This window comes from Gopherus flavomarginatus, chromosome 9 (assembly GCF_025201925.1).
Source record: "Gopherus flavomarginatus isolate rGopFla2 chromosome 9, rGopFla2.mat.asm, whole genome shotgun sequence".
Taxonomy (NCBI): Eukaryota; Metazoa; Chordata; order Testudines; family Testudinidae; genus Gopherus; species Gopherus flavomarginatus.
Window position 1 is genome coordinate 58,982,427 of NC_066625.1, and position 20,340 is coordinate 59,002,766.

The following is a 20,340-nucleotide window of genomic DNA, read 5'->3' on the forward strand; positions in this document are numbered from 1 at the left end:
TGTAAAAAGGAGGTATTCCAGAACCATTTCTTAAGACATGCAATGATCTTGCAAAAACTGTCACAAGATGACGACTTTGGAAATCACCACTGAGAACTGCAAACTGGGATGATCTATCAGCAACAATGGAAAAGAGCCACTGTTGAATTGTCTCAATAACATAAATAACTCAAATATTTAATTGGATTATTTTACAAAATATATGAGAGATGTAGGGTAACTATCTAAAAAAATGAACTAAGAACTGATTTCAGCTTTGCCACAGACTTATTATGGCACTTAACTACTCTAACTTTCCCTATCTACAATGGTGATAATACCTCGCAGAGGTTTTGCAGTTTACTTCAGTGCTATTGAATTAGATCATAAATATCATGAAATAAGCCACAGGGTGGCAGTGTTTTATAGTTTGAGAGCTATCACTACACTTCATAGTTTAGCTTCCAAGGATAATTTCAACAAGGGGCCCTGAATTTTGTCTAGCGTTAAACAGTCCCTGGGACAAACAGAATACCCCAATTACATTTATCCTCTCCCTCAACAATATTTATTTCAGTTTATGAAAGGTTAAAAAAGGAGCCTAAGACTGGGCACTCATCTTAGGTCTTTCAAATCTTCCCTTAGCCGCAAAGCTCCCCACTGAGCTCTTCTTATAGCCCTGGTACCTGGCTGCTCAAAAATCAGCAGCCAGCCATTCCACCTTTACTCCAGTGGAAACTTCTCCCACTTTGCCTCACAGATATTATGAAGCACACAACAGGCAGCTATAACCATTGGGATACTTTTTTCACTGAGGTCTAATCTCGTGAGTAGACAGTGCCAGCAGCCTTTCAAGCATCCAAAGGCACATTCAGCTGTCATTCTGCACCTGCTGAGCCTGTGGTTGAAGTGCTCCTTGTTGCTGTCAAAGTGTCCAATGTACGACTTCATAAACCATGGGACTATGGAGAATGCTGGGTCTCCCAAGATCACTACTGACATTTCAACATCCCCAGTGGTAATCCTTTGGTTTGGAAAGAAAGTCTCTGCTTGCAGCTTTCTGAATAGACCTGTGTTCTTAAAGATGCGTGCGTAATCCACCGTCCCTTACCATCCCGTATTAATGGTGGTAAAATGCACCCAATGATCCACTAGCACTTGCAATATCACAGAAAAGTAGCCCTTTCAATTGATGTACTCTGTGGCAAGATGGCCTGCTTCCAAAATAGGGATATGCATGCCGCCCATCCCTGCCACTGCAGTTCAGGAACTCCAATGCTGCAAAACCATCCACTATGTCCTGCACATTGCCCAGAATCACAGTCCTTCGTAGCAGGATGTGATTAACGACCCTGCACACGTGCATCACAGCAACCCCCACAGTGGATTTCTCAACTCCAAATTGATTCCCAATTGATCGGTAGCAATCTGGCATTGCAAGCTTCCACACAGTAATGGTCACTCGCTTCTTCACTGTTAGTGCAGCTCTCATTTTGGTGTCGCTGCACCAGAGGGCTTGAGCAAGCTCCACACACAGTTCCAGAAATGTGGCCTTGTGCATCCGAAAGTTCTGCAGCCACTGCTCATCATCCAATACCTGCATAACTATGCGATCCCATCAGTTAGTGCTTGTTTCTCGGGCCCAGACTGCTGCTACACCATCTGCAGTTGCTCTGCAACTGCCAACAACCATCTTGAATTGTTTCTTTCCATGGCGCACACCAAGCCAGCCTGCGCAGAATCGTCATCTTCCCTTATGGCTCTGCTACTGCAGGGTCAGGTGCATTGTGTTCACAATGCCCATCACAATACTGCAAAGCTGTGCAGGATCCATGCTTCTCACAGAGATGGCAGAGACACAGATTTGCACAGCTTTTGAAAAACAGCATAAAATGTTATGGGATGTAGATAAAATAACAGGATGGAGAAAACTGCATCATGGGATGTTAAAACCACGTTCCCAGTCACCCCTGTATGACTTGTTTGCCCCCTGAGGCGTTGCAAACCCTTCCCAAAACACCCTGAGCTCGATAGTGGTGAGTTGCACAGTAGGATGCCTGCCCAGGATTCACTGCTGCCTGCATCGATGTAAGTGCTGCAAGTGAGGATGCACACCACTGACACAAAGACTATAGTGCGGACATGCATAGGCAATTTAATTACTACAGCGGCTTCGCAGTTTTACATGAATTAACTCTGCCTTCTGTTTCAGTACTCAGTGAAATAGTCTTGGTTTCTAAATAACAGAAAACAAGCCAGGGCAGAGCTGATCTTGCCTGCTCACCAAACTGACTCGCTACTGGTGAGATCACTTTCAAAACTGTCTCACGGAATGTGGGGGAGTCAGGGCCCTGCACGCCCCACTTCCTGCAATTCACCATGACCCTCAGCCAGCCAGGAAAACAGAAGGTTTAGCAGACGACAGGAATACAGTCCAAAACAGAGCTTGTAGGTACAGAAACCAGGACCCCTCAGTCAGGTCCATCTTGCCAGGTAGGGAGCCCAGATGCCGGTCCCAGGCATCCCTCCATTTCCCCAATCAGCTCCAAACTGAAAACCCCCTCCAGCCCCTCTTCTGATCTTTGTCTCTTTCCGGGCCAGGAGACACCTGATCTCTTTGTTCTCCAACACCTTCAGTTGGCACTTGCACGGGAGGAGCCCAAGCCATCAGTTGTCTGGAGTCAGGGTGTTGCCCATTCTCTGTGCAGACATCATAACACTGGCCCTCTAGGGCTCTACATCAATCACACACCCTTATCCCACCACCTAGATACTTAAGAAATGCACAGACAAAACTGAGGCACCCAGACAGTATTCAGAGAAAACTGTAAGAACATTCCCATTTAGAAAAAAAAAGACTTAAGTAACCAGCCAGCCAGGAAAAAGATTATGAAAACACAGGAACTAGAAACTGACACAAAGATAAAATAATAAAGTTACTAAAATGAAATAAAAAAGGGACAAGAAAAAGTGGAAGGGAAGGAAAGGAAGAGAAAAAAGTTTAGGAAGACATTTCAAATTAATTAACTTTCACTTTGAATAGCTGAACGTGAAAACTTGGAAGCGAAAATAGTTGTGCAGATGAAGTAGTTTCCAGCAAAGCAGGGAATACATGGGCCAAGAAAGAACAAATCAAAGGAGAAGCAGCAAATAATTATTTCACAATTTAAGTGGAAAAATGGAACCCACATTTTAGCATAAAATCCCCACTCTCTAAGTAAAAATAGAGGCTTGTAAGTTGACTAGCATTTCCATTACATTACAAGGGTATATTATAGCCTCTGTGGTTTTATTTAGCTTAGTACTTCTTATACTTTACCCTGCAAAGCCCTGTCTAGTGGTCTGCAGAATGAAATATTTTGAAAGTCAATAATAATAGGGCCTTGGGGTATTGAGAAGGGAGCTAGGCTACTAAGAAGAAAAGCTTTCTTATAAAGACATCAGCAGAATAAAGAGATTGGAAAAATCCTGGTTTAACTTTAGAATACAGCCAGAGTGGTACTGATCAGAAGCAAAACGTATCTACATGTAAAATTACCCAGGGTGGAAAAGAAGAGATGGCTGGCTAAGGCTTGCATTCACCCACCCTTCCCCACAATACTAGATATGCACACTGTTACCTTATGTTTTGTCAGCTCAAAAACTAAAGTCTCATCACTAGCAGCTAGGGTGACCAGAGGGCAAGTGTGAAAATGGGGACAGGGGGTGGGGGTAATAGGTGCCTATATAATAAAAAGTCCGCAAAATCTGGACTGTCCCTATAAAATCGGGACAGCTGGTCACCCTGCTAGCAGCCCAAAAAATACACTAAAACCGAGGGCCTGATCTTGCCAGTTGATCTAACCAACCTGCTACCCTCAAAGTGCTCAGCTGGAGTTGCAGCATGCTCAGCAACTGGCAAGATCAGCCCATTATGACTACGTTCATGATAGCAGCGGCTCACTGAGTTACAGTTAATTTGCCACTACTATATTGAAGCTTAGCCAAGCACATGTTTTAGGAGAAAACTTGCTTTATATTTTGCTACACCTTGAGACCTGATGAAAGTTACGTAAGCAAGTGAAATAAGTGGGTTTCCCAAGAACAGATAAATTGGCCATGCAGTGTGACCAATTTTCTTAACAGATTATTTTCTCCTTCTCTATCAAAGCAATGAAATACATTAAGAAAATTACATTTTCCTAAATTGAGCAATAGGAGCGTTGCCACATACATAAGCATTCTAGCTACACATACTACCACCAGCTGGTGATGTAATTATGGTTATTATCTATATTATATAATCATTGTCTGCAACTTGCTCTACTATGCATTTGTAAAAGGGCTGCAAAATTCAGATCAAAATATTTTAAATTAAAAAAAAAAAAACCCTCTAATGTCTGAAGCAGTAGTACCAACACACTAGTCCATTATACACATTTGAATTTAGGACGTAACAAACTTCTATACATCTCGAACTTGAATTACATTTCCACTGCTTTAGAGTTAAAAAAAGGTTTATTTGGATAACCATTCTTCATTAAGAATACAAAGTATTTTTTCCAACACAGGAAGTCTGAAAGCTGCATATCAAACTCAGATACCCATGAGGTTTTTCCATAATCTGTTCATGATATTCAGTTAGAATCCTCTTCCCATACCAAAATTTAATGGCTGAGTCAACAAACCTCAAGTTCAGTGCTTGTGGGTGATTTTCGTGGCTAGGTAACTCAGTAAAATAGATTGGTGAGTGAAGCAGCAAGAATGACTCTAACCCATTAAATACAAACTCATATACAAATTCCTCCTTTATGTTTTTAAAAGCTGCCAAAATGGCAAGCTATTAAAAGGCTCTTTTAGATACAAATATTTATAAGTGTTCTGGTGCTGTCATTGGCACTTAAAGAGTCTAATTTATAAATAACTGTGGACTGTTACAGGAAGATTAAAACTATTACTGTTCCATGAAACATTTTTTAGGTAATTTCAGAAGCACATTGTGGTGTCTACATACTTTACAATTAAACCCCTCAATTATTTTTTTTTTTTTGCAGTTTAAGCAATACTTTAATTAAAGATTTTGTAAACTCAGACGCTATACTTTAAGTCCATAAGTATTTTATCAACTATAATGGATTTTGAGTCTAAAAAGAAATTTAAAAGTTATTTTCATTACAACAAACTCTCTCAGTGAATATAATTGAAGCTTGATAAAGAACTTGAAATCATTCTTTATGATATGTAGGTTTAAGTGACATAGGCAGATTAAAAAAGATTTCAAATGAATCTCATCTTTTTTCATTTAAGAAATCTGATAACGTACATTTTTGGAGAACAATTAAAATGAATGGATTAAAGAAATTGATGCAACTATCTCCACTACAACAAGATTTTATTGTTTCTACTCTTATTATAGAAATAATTGTAGTAGTATTTTGGGGGTTATTATATCCTTATTTTCCCTTCACTTCCTCACCCAACTGAACTAAGCAAATGTGAATTTCAGAATTCCTACCTCTCCCTTCTTAAAATATATGCTCTCACAATAGGAAACAAGTGTGATCAATCCTTAAACATTAGGACCTGAAAATAATTTTGAACTCATGGAATCAATATAATAATACTAGGACTGCGATTAATCACAGTTAACTCACGTGATTAACTCAAAAAAATTAAATCGCAATGAAAAATTAATTGCAGTTTTAATTGCACTGTTAAACAGTATACCAATTTAAGTTTCTTAAATATTTTTTATTTTTTCTACATTTTGAAATATATTGATTTCAATTACAACACAGAATACAAAGTGTGCAGTGCTCACTTTCTATTATTTTTATTAAATATTTGCACTGTAAAAATGATAAAAGAAATAGTATTTTTCAATTCACCTCATACAAGTACAATAGTGCAATTTCTGTCATGACAGGACAGTGATAGTGGCAATGAAATGCTAAGGGAAATTAGAGAGGCTATCAAAATAAAAGAACTCGATAATAGTGGGGGATTTCAATTATCCCCATATTGACTGGGAACATGTCACCTCAGGATGAAATCCAGAAACAAAATTTCTCGATAGTTTAAATGACTGCTTCTTGAAGCAGCTGGTATGGGAACCCACAACGGGAGAGGCAATTCTCAATTTAGTCCTGAGTGGACCGCAGGATCTGGTCCGAGAGGTAACTATAACAGGACCACCTGGAAATAGTGACCGTAATATAATAACTTTTAACATTCCTGTGGTGGGAAGAACACCTCAACAGCCCAACACTGTGGCATTTAACTTCAGAAAGGCGAACTACGCAAAAATGAGGGGGGGTTAGTTAAACAGAAATTAAAAAGGTACAGTAACTAGAGTGAAATCCCTGCAAGCTGCATAGACACTTCTCAAAGACACCATAATAGAGGCCCAACTTAAATGTATACCCCAAATTAAAAAACACAGTAAAAGAACTAAAAAAAGCCACCATGGCTTAACCACCATATAAAAGCAGCAGTGGGAGATAAAAAGGCATCTTTTAAAAAGTAGAAGTCAAATCCTAGTGAGGTAAATAGAAAGGAGCATAAAAACACAGCCAAATTAAGTGTAAAAATGTAATAAGAAAAGCCAAAAAGGAGTTTGAAGAACAGCTAGCCAAAAACTCCAAAGGTAATAACAAATTTTTTTTAAGTATATTAGAAGCAGGAAACCTGCTAAACAACCAGCGGGGCCCCTGGACAATTGAGATACAAAAGGAGCACTAAAAGACGATAAAGTCATTGCGGAGAAACCAAATGAATTCTTTGCTTCAGTCTTCATGGCTGAGGATGTTAGGGAGATTCCCAAACCTGAGCCGGCTTTTGTAGGTGACAAATCTGAGGAATTGTCACAGATTGAATGTCATTAGAGGAGGTTTTGGAATGAATTGATAAATTTAACAGTAACAAGTCACCAGGACCAGATGGCATTCACCCAAGAGTTCTGGAAGAACTCAGATGTGAAATTGCAGAACTACTAACTAAGGTTTGTAACCTGTCCTTTAAATCGGCTTCTGTACCCAATTACTGGAAGATAGCTAATTTAACGCCAATATTTAAAAAGGGCTCCAGAGGTGATCCTGGCAATTACAGACCGGAAAGTCTAACATCAGTACCAGGCAAAATTAGCTGAAACAATTGTAAAGAATAAAATTGTCAGACACATAGAAGAACATAAATTGTTGGGCAAAAGTCAACATGGTTTCTGTAAAGGGACATCATATCTTACTAATCTATTAGAGTTCTTTGAAGGGGGTCAACGAACATTTAGACAAGGGGGATCCAGTGGACATAGTGTACTTAGATTTCCAGAAAGCCTTTGACAAGGTCCCTCACCAAAGACTCTTATGTAAATTAAATTGTTATAAGAGGGAAGATCCTTTCGTGGATTGAGAACTGGTAGGAATAAATGGTAAATTTTCAGAATGGAGAGTGATAACTAGCGGTGTTCCTCAAGGGTCAGTCCTAGGACCAATCCTATTCAACTGATTCATAAATGATCTGGAGAAAGGGGTAAAAAGTGAGGTGGCAAAGTTTCCAGATGATACTAAACTGCTCAAGGTAGTTAAGACCAAAGCAGACTGTGAAGAACTTCAAAAAGATCTCACAAAACTAAGTGATTGGGCAACAAAATAGCAAAGGAAATTTAATGTGGATAAATGTACAGTAATGCACATTAAGAAAAAACCCCAATTATACATACAATATGATGGGGGCTAACTTAGCTACAACTAATCAGGAAAAAGATCTCGGAGTCATCGTGGATAGTTCTCTGAAGAAATCCACGCAGTGTGCAGCGGCAGTCAAAAAAGCAAACAGGATTTTAGGATTCATTAAAAAGGGGATGGAGAATATCTTATTGCCCTTATATAAATCCATGAATACTGCATACAGCTGTGGTCTCCTCATCTCAAAGAAGATATACTGGCATTAGAAAAGGTTCAGAGAAGGGCAACTAAAATGATTAAGGGTTTGGAACGGATCCCATATGAGGAGAGATTAAAGAGGCTAGGACTTTTCAGCTTGGAAAAGAGGAGACTAAGGGGGGATATGATAGAGGTATATAAAATCATGAGTGATGTGCAGAAAGTGAATAAGAAAAGTTATTTACTCATTCCTATAATATAAGAACTAGGGGCCACCAAATGAAATTAATGGGCAGCAGGTTTAAAACAAATAGAAGGAAGTTCTTCACACAGCGCACAGTCAGCTTGTGGAACTCCTTGCCTGAAGAGTTGTGAAGGCTGGGACTATAACAGAGTTTAAAAGAGAGCTGGATAAATTCATACAGGTTAAGTCTATTAATGGCTATTAGCCAGGATGGGTAAGGAATGGTGTCCCTAGCCTCTGTTTGTCAAAGGGTGGTGATGAACAGCAAGAAAGAGATCACTTGATCATTGCCTGTTAGGTTCACTCCCTCTGGGGCACCTGGCATTGGCCACTGTCGGTAGACAGGATACTGGTCTGGATGGACCTTTAGTCTGACCCAGTACAGCCGTTCGTATGTTCTTAAAGCGCAACTTACAAATGTAGATTTTTTTGGTTACATAACTGCACTGAAAAACAAAACAATGTAACACTTTAGAATCTACAAGTCCACTCAGTCCTACTTCCTGTGCAGCCAACTGCTAAGAGAAACAAGTTTGTTTACATTTGCAGGAGATAATGCTGCCAGCTTATTATTTACAATGTTACCTAAAAGTGAGACCAGATGTTTGCATGGCACTTTTGTAGCCCACACTGCAAGGTATTTACATGCTAGATATCCTAAACATTTGTATGCCCCTTCATGCTTTGGCCACCATTCCAGAGGACATGCTTCCATGCTGATGATGGGTTCTGCTTGATAACGATCCAAAGCAGTACAGACCAACGCATGTTCATTTTCATCATCTGACTCACATGTCACCAGCAGAAGGTTGATTTTCTTTTTTGGTGGTTTGGGTTCTGTAGTGTTTGTCTTTTAAGACATCTGAAAGCATGCCCCACACCACATCCCTCTCAGATATTGGAAGGCACTTCAGATTCTTAAACCTTGGGTCGAGTGCTGTAGCTATCATTAGAAATCTCACATTGGTGCCATCTTTACATTTTGTCAAATCTGCAATGAAAATGTTCTTAAAACAAACAACATGTGCTGGGTCAACATGTGCTTCCAAGACTGCTATAGCATGAAATATATGGCAGAATGCGGGAAAAACACTGAGCAGGAGACATACAATTCTCCCCCAAGGAGTTCATTCATAAATTTAATTAACATTTTTTTTTTTTTTAAAAACAAGAGTCATCAGCATGGAAGCATGTCCTCTGGAATGGTGGCCAAAGCATGAAGGGACAGATGAATCTTTAGTGAATTTGGTATGTAAATATCTTGCAATGCTGGCTACAACTGTGCCATGCATGCGAAAGCCTGTTCTCGCTTTAAGATGACATTGTAAACAAGAAACAGGCAGCATTATCTCCTGCAAATGTAAACAAACTTGTTTGTCTGAGCAACTGGCTTAAAAAGAAGTAGAACTGAGTGGACCTGTAGGCTCTAAAGCAGGGATCTGCAACCATGGCTCACCATCCAAGGGATGTGCTGGCCACCGCTTCCCACCACCCCCATTGGCCAGGAACAGCGAACCATGGCCAGAGGGAGCTGCAATCGAGCGAACCTGCAGATGCAGCGGTTAAACAAACCGGCCCGGCCCGCCAGGCTGCGTACCCTGGTGAGCCTCGTGCCAAAGGTTGCCAATCCCTGTTCTAAAGTTTTACAAGGTTTTATTTTTGAATGCAGTTATTTTTTGGTAGAGAACTCTACATTTGGAAGTTCAACTTTCATGACAATACAAGTACTGTAGTGCAATCTCTTTAAGTGAATTGAAAAATACTATTTTTTATTTTTACAGTGCAAATATTTATAATAAAAAATAAATATAAAGTGAGCACTGTACACTTTGTATTCTGTGTTGTAATTGAAATCAATGTATTTGAAAATGTGGAAAACATCCAAAAATATTTATACAAATGATATTAATCACGATTAATTTTTCAAATAGCTTGACAGCCCTACATAATACCATTATTCCAGCCATATGATATTGTTTCATCTTTAAATTAGCTTTTAAAAACACACACCTATTAACCCTTGCCAGAAGAGTGAAGAACTTGAGCAAGTAGTTGCCAGCATAGGAATACAGGGAGCAATTTCATTCTCATTTACCTTGCTCTATTGTATATCATTGATTCATTGTCATCCAAGACAGTTGCCAGCATATCCAAGTCATGAAACATTTTCAGCATGTAGTCTGTAAATTTACATCCTGAAGCTCTCTCCACCACAGCACTCAGAAGGGTAAAGCCATAAGTCGAATACAAAAACTGGCTTCCTTGAAAAAAAATGGAAGGAGACAAAGAGATAGGTTATTAAATACCGCTTGAAAGAAAAGTTTAATGTTTTCTTCTGTGATCTTTTCCTATGACGTTTCCTATAAAACAAATAAAGTTTTTACACATGGATCTGTGTGTAACTTTGTCAGAACACACTTATTCCCAGTACATCTTATGCACCACACTATATCAATATTAGCTTCTCCACAGTGTAATCAGAAACATACAGAATTAAAAATTATTATTTTCTTTGCTATGTTAACTTTACACAGAAATATAGCATCAGCCAAATTCTACTCATGTAATTAGGAAGACCTGCATTTATTTTGTTCTTTTTAATAGCTACTATTCAAATACCCGTACTCACCAGAAGACAAACTAATAAATAAGATTTAAGTATGCAACAGTGACAGGTAAAAATTTGATAAATGCAATTAAAAGCCATGTATGGAACTGAACAGTCAACCAAAGAAGTGATATTTAATCTATGTTAAAATTAAAAAATAAATAAAAGACCCAGAACATAACCATAGGAATTGATATAGTGGATCAGACAGAGGTCTAGTTACTCCACTATCCTGTCTCTAACACCACATGACTCACAGGTATGTGTAAGAAACACAGAGCAGGCAGATGTAGAGCAATCTGACTCCCATGTTAGGTCTCCTCCTGATCTCTGTTAGAGACTGGCAAAGCCCTGAAAGCATGAGGTTTAATAACCTTTCCAAAAGATTAATGACAGCCCTGGATAGTCTTATTATTCATATAAATAGAAAAATTAAAAAATAATTGGATGTCTTCTTGGCCTCAAGGACTGCAGCAATGAATTCCATGGTTTAGTTATACATTGTGTGAAAAAGTATTTCCTTCTATCGGTTTTAAATTTCCCGCTATTTAAATTTCATTCAATGTACTCCTTTTCTTGTGTTTTGAAATGGGCAAAGTTGTTCCTGATCTACCCGACCTATATTGTTTGTTATTGTTTATATTTATGTCCTCTCTTATTCATCTTCTTTCTAAAATAAACAATCCCAAACTTTTCTATCTTGTTTAATATGTGAGCTTTCCCACACCCTTTATCATTCTTAATGCTCTTCTCTGAATCCCTCTAGTTCTGCAATATCCTTTTTGAAATGGGGTGATCACCACTGCACACAGTATTCTAGATAAGGCCACACCACTGATCTATATAGAGGAATAATAATAATTTCATCAACCCTTTCCTCACGCAACCTAACATTTTATTTACCTTTTTGACCACAGCTGCATGTTGAGCCAAAGTTTTCACAGTGCCATCTACAATGATGCCGAAGTCCCTGTCTTGAATTGATAGTTAATTTAGAACCCGATAAGTTGTACGAGTAGTTTTATTTTCTCACTCCAGTGCATTATCATATGCCATCATGTTCCCTGTTCACTTAGTTTGTTTAAGACTCTGAAGTTCCTCACTGTTCTCTCTGGTCTTGACTAACATAACTTTATCATCTTCAAATTTTGCTGCCTCACTACTCAATCCCCATTTTATATAATTTAAATATATGTATAATAAACACCACAAAATCTAGTAGGAATTTGTGAGGCACTCTGTAGTTAACCTTTTGCAATACTGAAAATGTAATATTTAATTTTCCTTGTTTTCTGTTTCTTAACCAGTTCTTGATCCACTGATTAAACAACTTGTTTGGTTGCTTACCGACCCTAAAAAAACTCATGCTGTTGTAGGAAGAAGAGGCAAGAGAGCCAAAGAAAACTTCAGTTAAGAAAAAAGACTTTATGGGAAAAGATTAATTTGACTGATCTTACAAAGTCTCCGTGTGTGTGTTACAGTGAGTCAGCTAAAAAAATTACGATATACCTTAACCTTTGTAATTCAATAAACAAATTTTGCAGCATATGCTGTACATGGAACTATTTTAAAAGAACTCACTTGAATCTATTTCTATCCACTCTCCAGGACTCTTTATATTCCATCTGAGGGCCTGTATACGCAATTTTTCTACCTGTTTATCAGTCTGCAAACTGCTAGTTAAGTCTGTGCAACTCCTAGTGTGGATGCAGTCACACTAGTAGAAGGTGTGCTTATAATCAGTACAGTTTATTTCTGAAACTATAAAAAATAAGCTACACTGAGATAAGCACCTTTAGAGCACTATAACTGCATACATACTAGGGGGTTGCACCAATGTAACTATATTCAGTAAGTTTCCCAATTTTTTTTTTAATCCTTTGCAGGGCATATTTAAAGTGACCAGGTAGTTAGAACATGGCTTGAACACTCCCTTTTGAGGCTCTCATTGGATAACAGGAAAATGAATCTTCTGGTTTAGTCTCAATCCCACATAATGCATCAGCCAAACTACAATCTGAAGTATACTAAAAATCTAGAACTTAAAAAATATTAACTTTTGATCAAACGGAATAGAAACTCACCTGGTTTAAAGACTAAAGGATCATTTTTAAATATTTTCAGTGAATCAATCACATTTTCAAATTTTTCTTTCAAATAATACTCTTCGTGTTCAAATTCCTGTGTTTGCTTGACAGGTTTTAAATTTCGGCCTTTAGCTTCACCATCCTGTTCTGACTTAGCTTTAGCAAAATCATTTTTTTCAGTGTCTTTATCTTCTTTTTCTTTCAGTTCCTTCTCCTGGTTAGATTTTTTTACATCTTGCATTAGTTTAAGAGTTTTGTTGGCTTTTTCCTTCTGTTCCTTTACTTTTGTAATATCTTTCTCATAGTGACGAATTCCACTTAAATGTGAAACTAACAATCTTGTAGTAATGGTGACCTAGTTTAAAAGAAGAATATTAAGTGCATGCCTGCTTAACGAAAGATACTATAGAAGGTGCACTTTTATTTCTGCAATTTATATATTTGGTATGTTAAGAAATAAATGAAGAAATAAGAATTCCTAGCCATTCTTTCTATTGTAAAGTCTGTTAGAAAAACATATTTAAATATTAGTCTGAAAATCCAAAATTTCCAATATTCCTTTTTCCAGCAGCATGTATTGCTTCCTGCCCCTACTTCTTTTAACTTATGTGTGGTGCACCATATACATAAAGCTGTGTGCACCTGAAGCGTGTAGGTGGATAGGGAAGGTATGAGACAGACATGAAACTCAGACAACCAGCAATGGTTACAGAACAAGCTGTCCCATTACCTTTTCACCTTCATATTCTTTTTCTGGAAACTCAGGAACATATTTCTGCACTGGAGCATCTAAATCCAGTCTTCCTTCTTCCCACAGTTTAGCAACAGCCATCATTGTAAGGCACTTGCTAATACTAGCAATTCGCATGATTGTCTCTGGTTTACAGATTACACGGTTCTCTACATCAGCATAACCCAGACCTTTAGGAAGAATAAAAGGTCACAGTTAGTGGCTTTACATATATAGAGAGAATTCTTTGAGCTTTTACAGTGTTCACAAACTTAAGAAGTTTACTAGAATTCTCCAGAACACTTGGCATCTAAGCAACACAAAGACATGAAACGTGTTATTTTCAAAAGTGCTCAGTGTTGACCTAACCCTGCTCTCATTGACATCAACAACAGTGATGTCAATGGGACCAGAGTCAGGCCATTTAAGTGTCTTTTTGAAAAATACATCCTACGTTGCCCCTCTGAATCACTCTGACCAGTGATAACATAAAACTTAAGACTAATGCAGCTTAGTGAAAAATTAAAATTATATCCTAAGGGCAGACAAACATGTCTCTCTCACCAGCAGAAGCTGGTCCAATAAAATATATTACCTCACCCACCTGGTTTCTCTAATATCCTGGGACCCATACTGCATACATCCTTAAAGGCAAACAGTCAATGGAAAAAACTCTCAAAAACCATAACCTAGACTGTCAATCAAGTTAAGTGCCCCACATTCATAAATCCATATTTTAATTCTTTGAAAGAGCTACTGTGAATTACTCTTTTCAAAAATACAATGTAACTTCTATAAAGAGAAAATAAGATCATTTAAAAACAGGAAATTTACACACAACCTTACAGCATTTAACTCAATTAATAAAGTTTAACTACACAGTGATTTAAAAAAATATTTTAACCTCTTCAGATATAGACTTAAAGAGAGCTTACATCAGAAATGAAGAAAAATTCAGTAGTCTCTATCCAGTATATCTGTTACACATCTTAGAACCGCTGCATAGTAGTGTGCAATTCCACAGCAACAAGTTCAGTAGTGGGCTCACCAGAGTGTTATATTTCAATCTGCGCTACACTGGTTAAGTTGTATATGGAATGTTGCAGTGCACTATTGGTTAATTTCTAATCTTTAGATACAACGCACTGGCAAAGGTCAGTTTTTATTAGCCATATGTGTCTCCATATATAAGTAGAACACAGTCCCCTAACATGCTGCAGTCTAGCGATTAGATTATCATAAAGCAGTAAAACTTGCCAAAATACAATGAAAGGGAGAAATCAGATTGACCAGTCTATATTGCCCAAGTCTTCTCCTCTAAAGGAAGCTGAAACCCAGATGCTTATGTTGTGCTACTAAGAGCAGCTGCTGCACTCCTCCCCATTCAACTGTCTGCAAAAGTAGCACATCCAAGTCTTAAATCATTATGATCACATTGGCAAGAAATTGGGCAGAATTGGGCAGAATTTTTACAGAAGACACAGATTTTATTTTCCATGTTTCTCCCTTCAATCTCCTGACTTTATTTTAAGATAATGGTGCTCTCCTCAGCCCTGTGGATGAAGGGGTGGGAAGAATCTATCACAACCTGCACCCCTTTATGATACTATTGTTTATTATTTGTATTACCACAGTGCCCAGAAAAACCAATCATGGAGCAGGACTCAACTGTGGTAGGCACTGAGAGTTCTATCCTAACCAATATCTTTCCATGTCTCCAGGAGGAAGATTCTGCTTAAGCAGCAGAGAAGCATAAACTCCTTCTCCTCGGGTTTTTGTGGCACTGACAGTTTCTCTTAACAACACTGCTGCAAAACCTTCTGAATTGAAAGGCATAATCTGAGGAATTCTTTTTTGTGGCATAATTTTCACATGCCACATTTAAAAACCCCCACCAAAAAACACACTCCTGTGGCAACAAAAGGCACATGAAAAATGGAAATCAGCTTTTTGAAGGAATACCTGAAGATTCTGCCACAAACAGGCTTACAATGGAAAAGTCTTTTACAACCTTGCTAATGAGCCTTTCAGGGACTCTATAATTGCACTTTAGCAAAGTACATTACTGTTTGTTTCTGTTATCTTAGTTGCCTGAAACAAACATCAAAATATTTTTGGAAAGATAAGTAAGTAGGGTTAATAAAGATCAATAAATAATTCCTCACTGGAGTTCTGTTCAGACCTATCTAGACATGTCTTTCCAGGGCAATCTATATAACCTGCAAAATAGTTTATGACTATTGGAAGGATTACAGCTGTCAAATCTCAACATGTTCCCAAAGGGAGCTTAAGCACTAGCCCACTAGTATATGAAATATCACTGAATTGGAACCACTCAAGTTTATTCTGACCATTATGTAGATTGTCAGAGAAAGATTATGTCTAATACAGAATAGTAAAATAACAGTTGTTTCTCAAGCAAAGCCAAACATAATCAATTTAATAACTGTAGATATCAATTTTTTTATTTCCACCAGCAGCTGCATAAATATGATGTACAGTTCTGTCTCAAAGAGTACCATATAACACCTAGCAGTGAAGGAGAACTTTAAGGGGGGCAGGGGGATGTATGGCAGAATAATTGTGCACAGCAGGTGTTCACTTAGATGTAGATCAGGAAAGAGCACAAGGAAATATTCTCTTTTTTAATTACAATATCCACCCTTTTCCATGAGTCTCCCATACTGCTTACTGGGGGAAAAGTTCTTCTGTAAAATGTTTGCAGAAAGAGTTTGGGAAAGACTTTATTAAGCAAACTTAATTTAAGCCACGTTCAGCCTAACTCAACAGGTTAAGTGCCAAGCTAAGTGTGGACTGCTAGTTACCACTTATTAGAACTAAAATCACTTAGCATGACTGACAACAGCAAATTTCCTCATAATTAGTTACAATGCAAGTTAGACCTATGCAAGCAAGATTAAAGTACATTACCTCCCTTTGGTAAGTCTTTCATTAAAAATCAAGAATTTTGAGCCAGTGTATAGTCAAGACCTTCTTAAGCCTCATATTGAGGCATTTCTTTTGACACCACTCACCTCTTAGGAATTACCGTATCCCATTTTAGGTCACCATTCAATTGTGCACACACTGTAATGCCTTCAGAGCGTGAAATTTGTTCCCCTCCCAGTAGCAGTCTTGACCTTTTCCTCCACACTTGTCAACATGCTTTATAAATAATCCCCCAAAAGGGTGCTTCAATTACAACCACTACTATCTTCTACAGCAGTGTATCCCAAACTTGGGACGCTGCTTGTGTAGGGAAAGCCCCTGGTGGGCTGGGCCAGTTTGTTTATCTGCCATGTCCACAGCTCCGGCCAATCACTGCTCCCGGCCAATGGGAGCTGCTGGAAGCGGCGGCCAGTACATCCCTCAGCCCGCACTACTTCCAGCAGCTCCCACTAGGAGCCATGATTGGCCGGACCTGCGGCCACGGCAGGTTAACAAACTGGCTCGGACTGCCAGGGGCCTTCCCTACACAAGTGTGTCCCAAGTTTGGGAAACACTGTTCTACAGAGATACTTTATTCTCCCCTTTACTTGGACCCTCCCCCATTTTATACATTTTAAGGCCACAGGGACTATTATTATTTCTTGTCATCTGTAATTTTTACGGCAGATTTTATAATACAGGCAGTCTTCAGACTTATGACATAATTGGTTTCCGAGACTCACACCATAAGTCGAAAACGCCATAACTCGAATCCCACAGGAACACTGCGGGATCAAGCATCATAAAGTCAGAACCAACGTCAAAGTCAGAACGAGACATCAATTTACAAATGTTGTAAGTGCCATTCCATCGTAACTCAAACGTCGCAAAGTCATGGCCTGCCTGTACTTTTAAGATTGTGAAGTTAATGGACAGCACCTGGCACAAACTGAAGAATAATAATTACTTAAGATTTGTAACCCAAATGAAATGTTAATTTTAAAGAACATGCAGAACAACTGAGTTCCTGTATACCAACCTTCTGACCATACTTCCTTTCCATCTACAGAAACTCCAATTACTATGCCTGGGGCTCCCACTTCATCCTGTCACAAAAATACTCCAGTTATTAAAAGGTTCTGCTCCTTCAGAATTCAAACATACATTCTGCTTTTATGGGATTTAGGATAAGCAGTGTTCCCAGTAAGTACACAATTATTAAAATTATTTTGTTTAAATACTAGTTGGGCTGAATTTGTACAAATCCCCTTTGAAAAGCTGCAGATATCTGTTGTGGTGCTGGACAGCTACAATGAGAGTCCAATGAGCTTAAAGATTAATTTAATACTAACTACAACAACTGCAGACAGGGAACATAACATTTTTCAAACTAAGATGCAATATGTGAGTGATATCACATGACAGTCAACACAGATCATTTTAGTGAGTTTGGGATGGTCTAATTTAAACTATACCCTGAATCTTCAGTTCCAAATTTGCAGAATCATGACATTCTATTTACATAGTTCACATGGCTCTGTGCTCTCCTCCAGACCTTCAAATAGTCCTGAGTTCACATGTACTCACTACGAAAGATACTTCTACCACTAATGTATGTCAGGCCTGCACTGGTTTAATTAGCCCCTTTAAGGGCAGCCCTTCCTGACCGTAAATATATTCAATAACTGAAATGCACTTTCAGACCCTTCTGACAGTTCTCACATATAAGCAATGATCACATTCAGTGATTTACTGTAAAATCATGATGTGAACAGAACAAACACCACCACAAGCCGCACAGAAGAAAAGTACAGATACATTCCCTGGACTGTGGAGATACTTCACTAGTCAGAGACCAGACTCCTAAGAGTTCCCTGGCTGTATAGGGTTGTTCCTCTCTCCTCTCCAGTACCCTAAACACTAGTGATTAGGTTACACAGAGGAAGTTTTTCAAAGTGATCAGACACACACACACACACACACACACAGAGCACTCAATGATGTAGTTTAAGCGACATGTTCAACTTCAAAATCACATTTGTCTGAAATGTCTTCCCCCTGCAAGTGACACCTGAATTCCCACCAGATGGGTAATGTCATGTGGTGCCAGTCTTGCTCTGTTTACACACCAAAGCCCTGAAGGAATCATAGAATATTAGGGTTGGAAGGGACCTCACGAGGTCATCTAGTCCAACCTCCTGCTCAAAGCAGGACCAATCCCCAGATTTTCACCCCAGTTCCCTAAATGGCTCCCACAAGGATTGAACTCACAACCCTGGGTTTAGCAGGCCAATGCTCAAACCACTGAGCTCTCTCTCCCCCCTGAGGAGCAGGTTTCTTGTGATTTTTGTGCAGTGCCTAGCACTGGGCCAGGGCTGGGTGCATGCAGCAGTGCCAGCAGGCAGTGGGGATGGGGGAAGGGGGAGGGAGGAAGGGCAGCAGCAAGAAGCGATTTAAAAACAAGCACCTGCAGCTGTGGGCTGTGAAACACGGGGCCCACCGCTCCTCCTCTCCCCCCAACCCCAGCCACGGGTGCCGGGCCTGCCCCTGCCCTCCCCACGGGGGGACCCAGGCCGCGGCACCTTAATCCTCTGCAGCAGGTCCCTACTGCTCTCGATGGCCCGGGCGAAGCCCCTGGGGGGCGGCGGCTTCACCGCTCCCGTCGCCTCCCCCCGCGGGGCCCCCTCCTGCTCGCAGCCGGCCGCCACCTTCACCCCCAGCGCGAGACCCAGCCCGACCCCCCAGCCCCAGGCGCCGGCTCCCCGGGGTGGACACGGGCAGCTCCCCAAGCGCTGCAGCCGGGGCTGTCCCCGGCCCCTGACGGGGCCCGAGACTCGGCGCAGCCCCCGCGCCAAGCAGTGCATCGTTTCAGCCTGGCCGCCGCCAGGCAGGAGCAGCTGCTCCCGAGAGCTCGGCCGGCCAAGCCCCGAGCACATCGAGCGGGGATGGAGACACTTGGCTTCTAACCTCGTCCCGGTACTGTGCCCATCTCCCTCTCGCTTCACTTGCCTCCTTCCTTTCCTTCCCCTCCCGCCTGTGCGTTCTCCCCTGCCACAGCCTGGGGCCGGGCAGGGGCTCTCTGACTTTCCACACTGCTGTACCCCTTTGCCTTTCTGGAGTCTGGGTTGTCTGGTTTCATCTCACTCAAAAACCACTTGCTTACAAAATCCAGCCTAAAAATACAGACGTGTCCCAGCCCACTAGTACTGAAAAATTGCTCACTTTCTCATGTTTCCCATAGAATTATAAAATAAAAAGACTGGAAAAGCTCGTACTTACATTTCAGGGTGATACTTGAGCCTGGGAACCTTGTCTGAAGCCCGAGCCCCATCACCGGGGCTAGGGTTGCCAGGCGTCCGGTTTTTTACCAAAAAGCCAGGTTGAAAAGGGGCCCTGTGGCTCCAGTCAGCACCACTGACCAGGCCACTAAAAGTCCAGTTAGCGGTGCAGCACAGCAGGGGCAGGATCCTTGCCTGCCCAGGCTCCGTGCGGCTCCCAAAGTGGCCAGTGTGTCCGGCTCCTAGGCACAGGAAGGCCACAGGTGCTCCACATGCTGCAGCCACCCTAAGCAACAGCTCCACAGCTCCTATTGGCCAGGAACCACAGCCAATGGGAGCTGCAGGGGCTGCGCCTGTGAGTGCGGGCAGTGCACACACCTTCCTGGCCCCGCCACCTAGGAGCTGGGTATGCTGGCCGCTTCCAGGAGCTGCCTGAGGTAAGCGCTGCCCGGCCAGAGCTGCACCCTGCACCACCTCCCACACCCCAAGCCCCTGCTCCAGCCCTGAGCCCCCTTCTGGACCCCAAACTCCTCATCCACAGCCCCACCCCAGAGCACACACCCCCAGCTGGAGCCCTCACACCCCCGTACCCCTGCCCCAGCCTAGAGTCCCCTCCCACACCCTGAA

The 20,340-nt window shown here is 40.6% G+C and overlaps 1 protein-coding gene across 2 annotated transcripts in view; it reads right to left on the minus strand.

Moving 5' to 3' along the window:
- LACTB (lactamase beta) overlaps window positions 1-19,910 on the minus strand; it is a 31,822-nt gene extending 11,912 nt beyond the window's left edge. The window contains exons 1-5 of one of the 2 annotated variants that reach the window (XM_050967013.1): window positions 19,018-19,306; window positions 17,475-17,541; window positions 13,508-13,698; window positions 12,775-13,132; window positions 10,178-10,343 (exon numbers count right to left, since the gene is read on the minus strand). In XM_050967013.1, coding sequence (XP_050822970.1) covers window positions 10,178-10,343; window positions 12,775-13,132; window positions 13,508-13,698; window positions 17,475-17,541; window positions 19,018-19,299 — 1,064 coding nt within the window. In that variant the 5' untranslated portion in view covers window positions 19,300-19,306. Of the gene's footprint in view, window positions 1-10,177; window positions 10,344-12,774; window positions 13,133-13,507; window positions 13,699-17,474; window positions 17,542-19,017; window positions 19,307-19,714 lie in introns of those variants that run through there. The other variant, XM_050967014.1, reaches the window with a different exon arrangement.
- Between the last annotated feature and the right edge of the window lie 430 nt (window positions 19,911-20,340).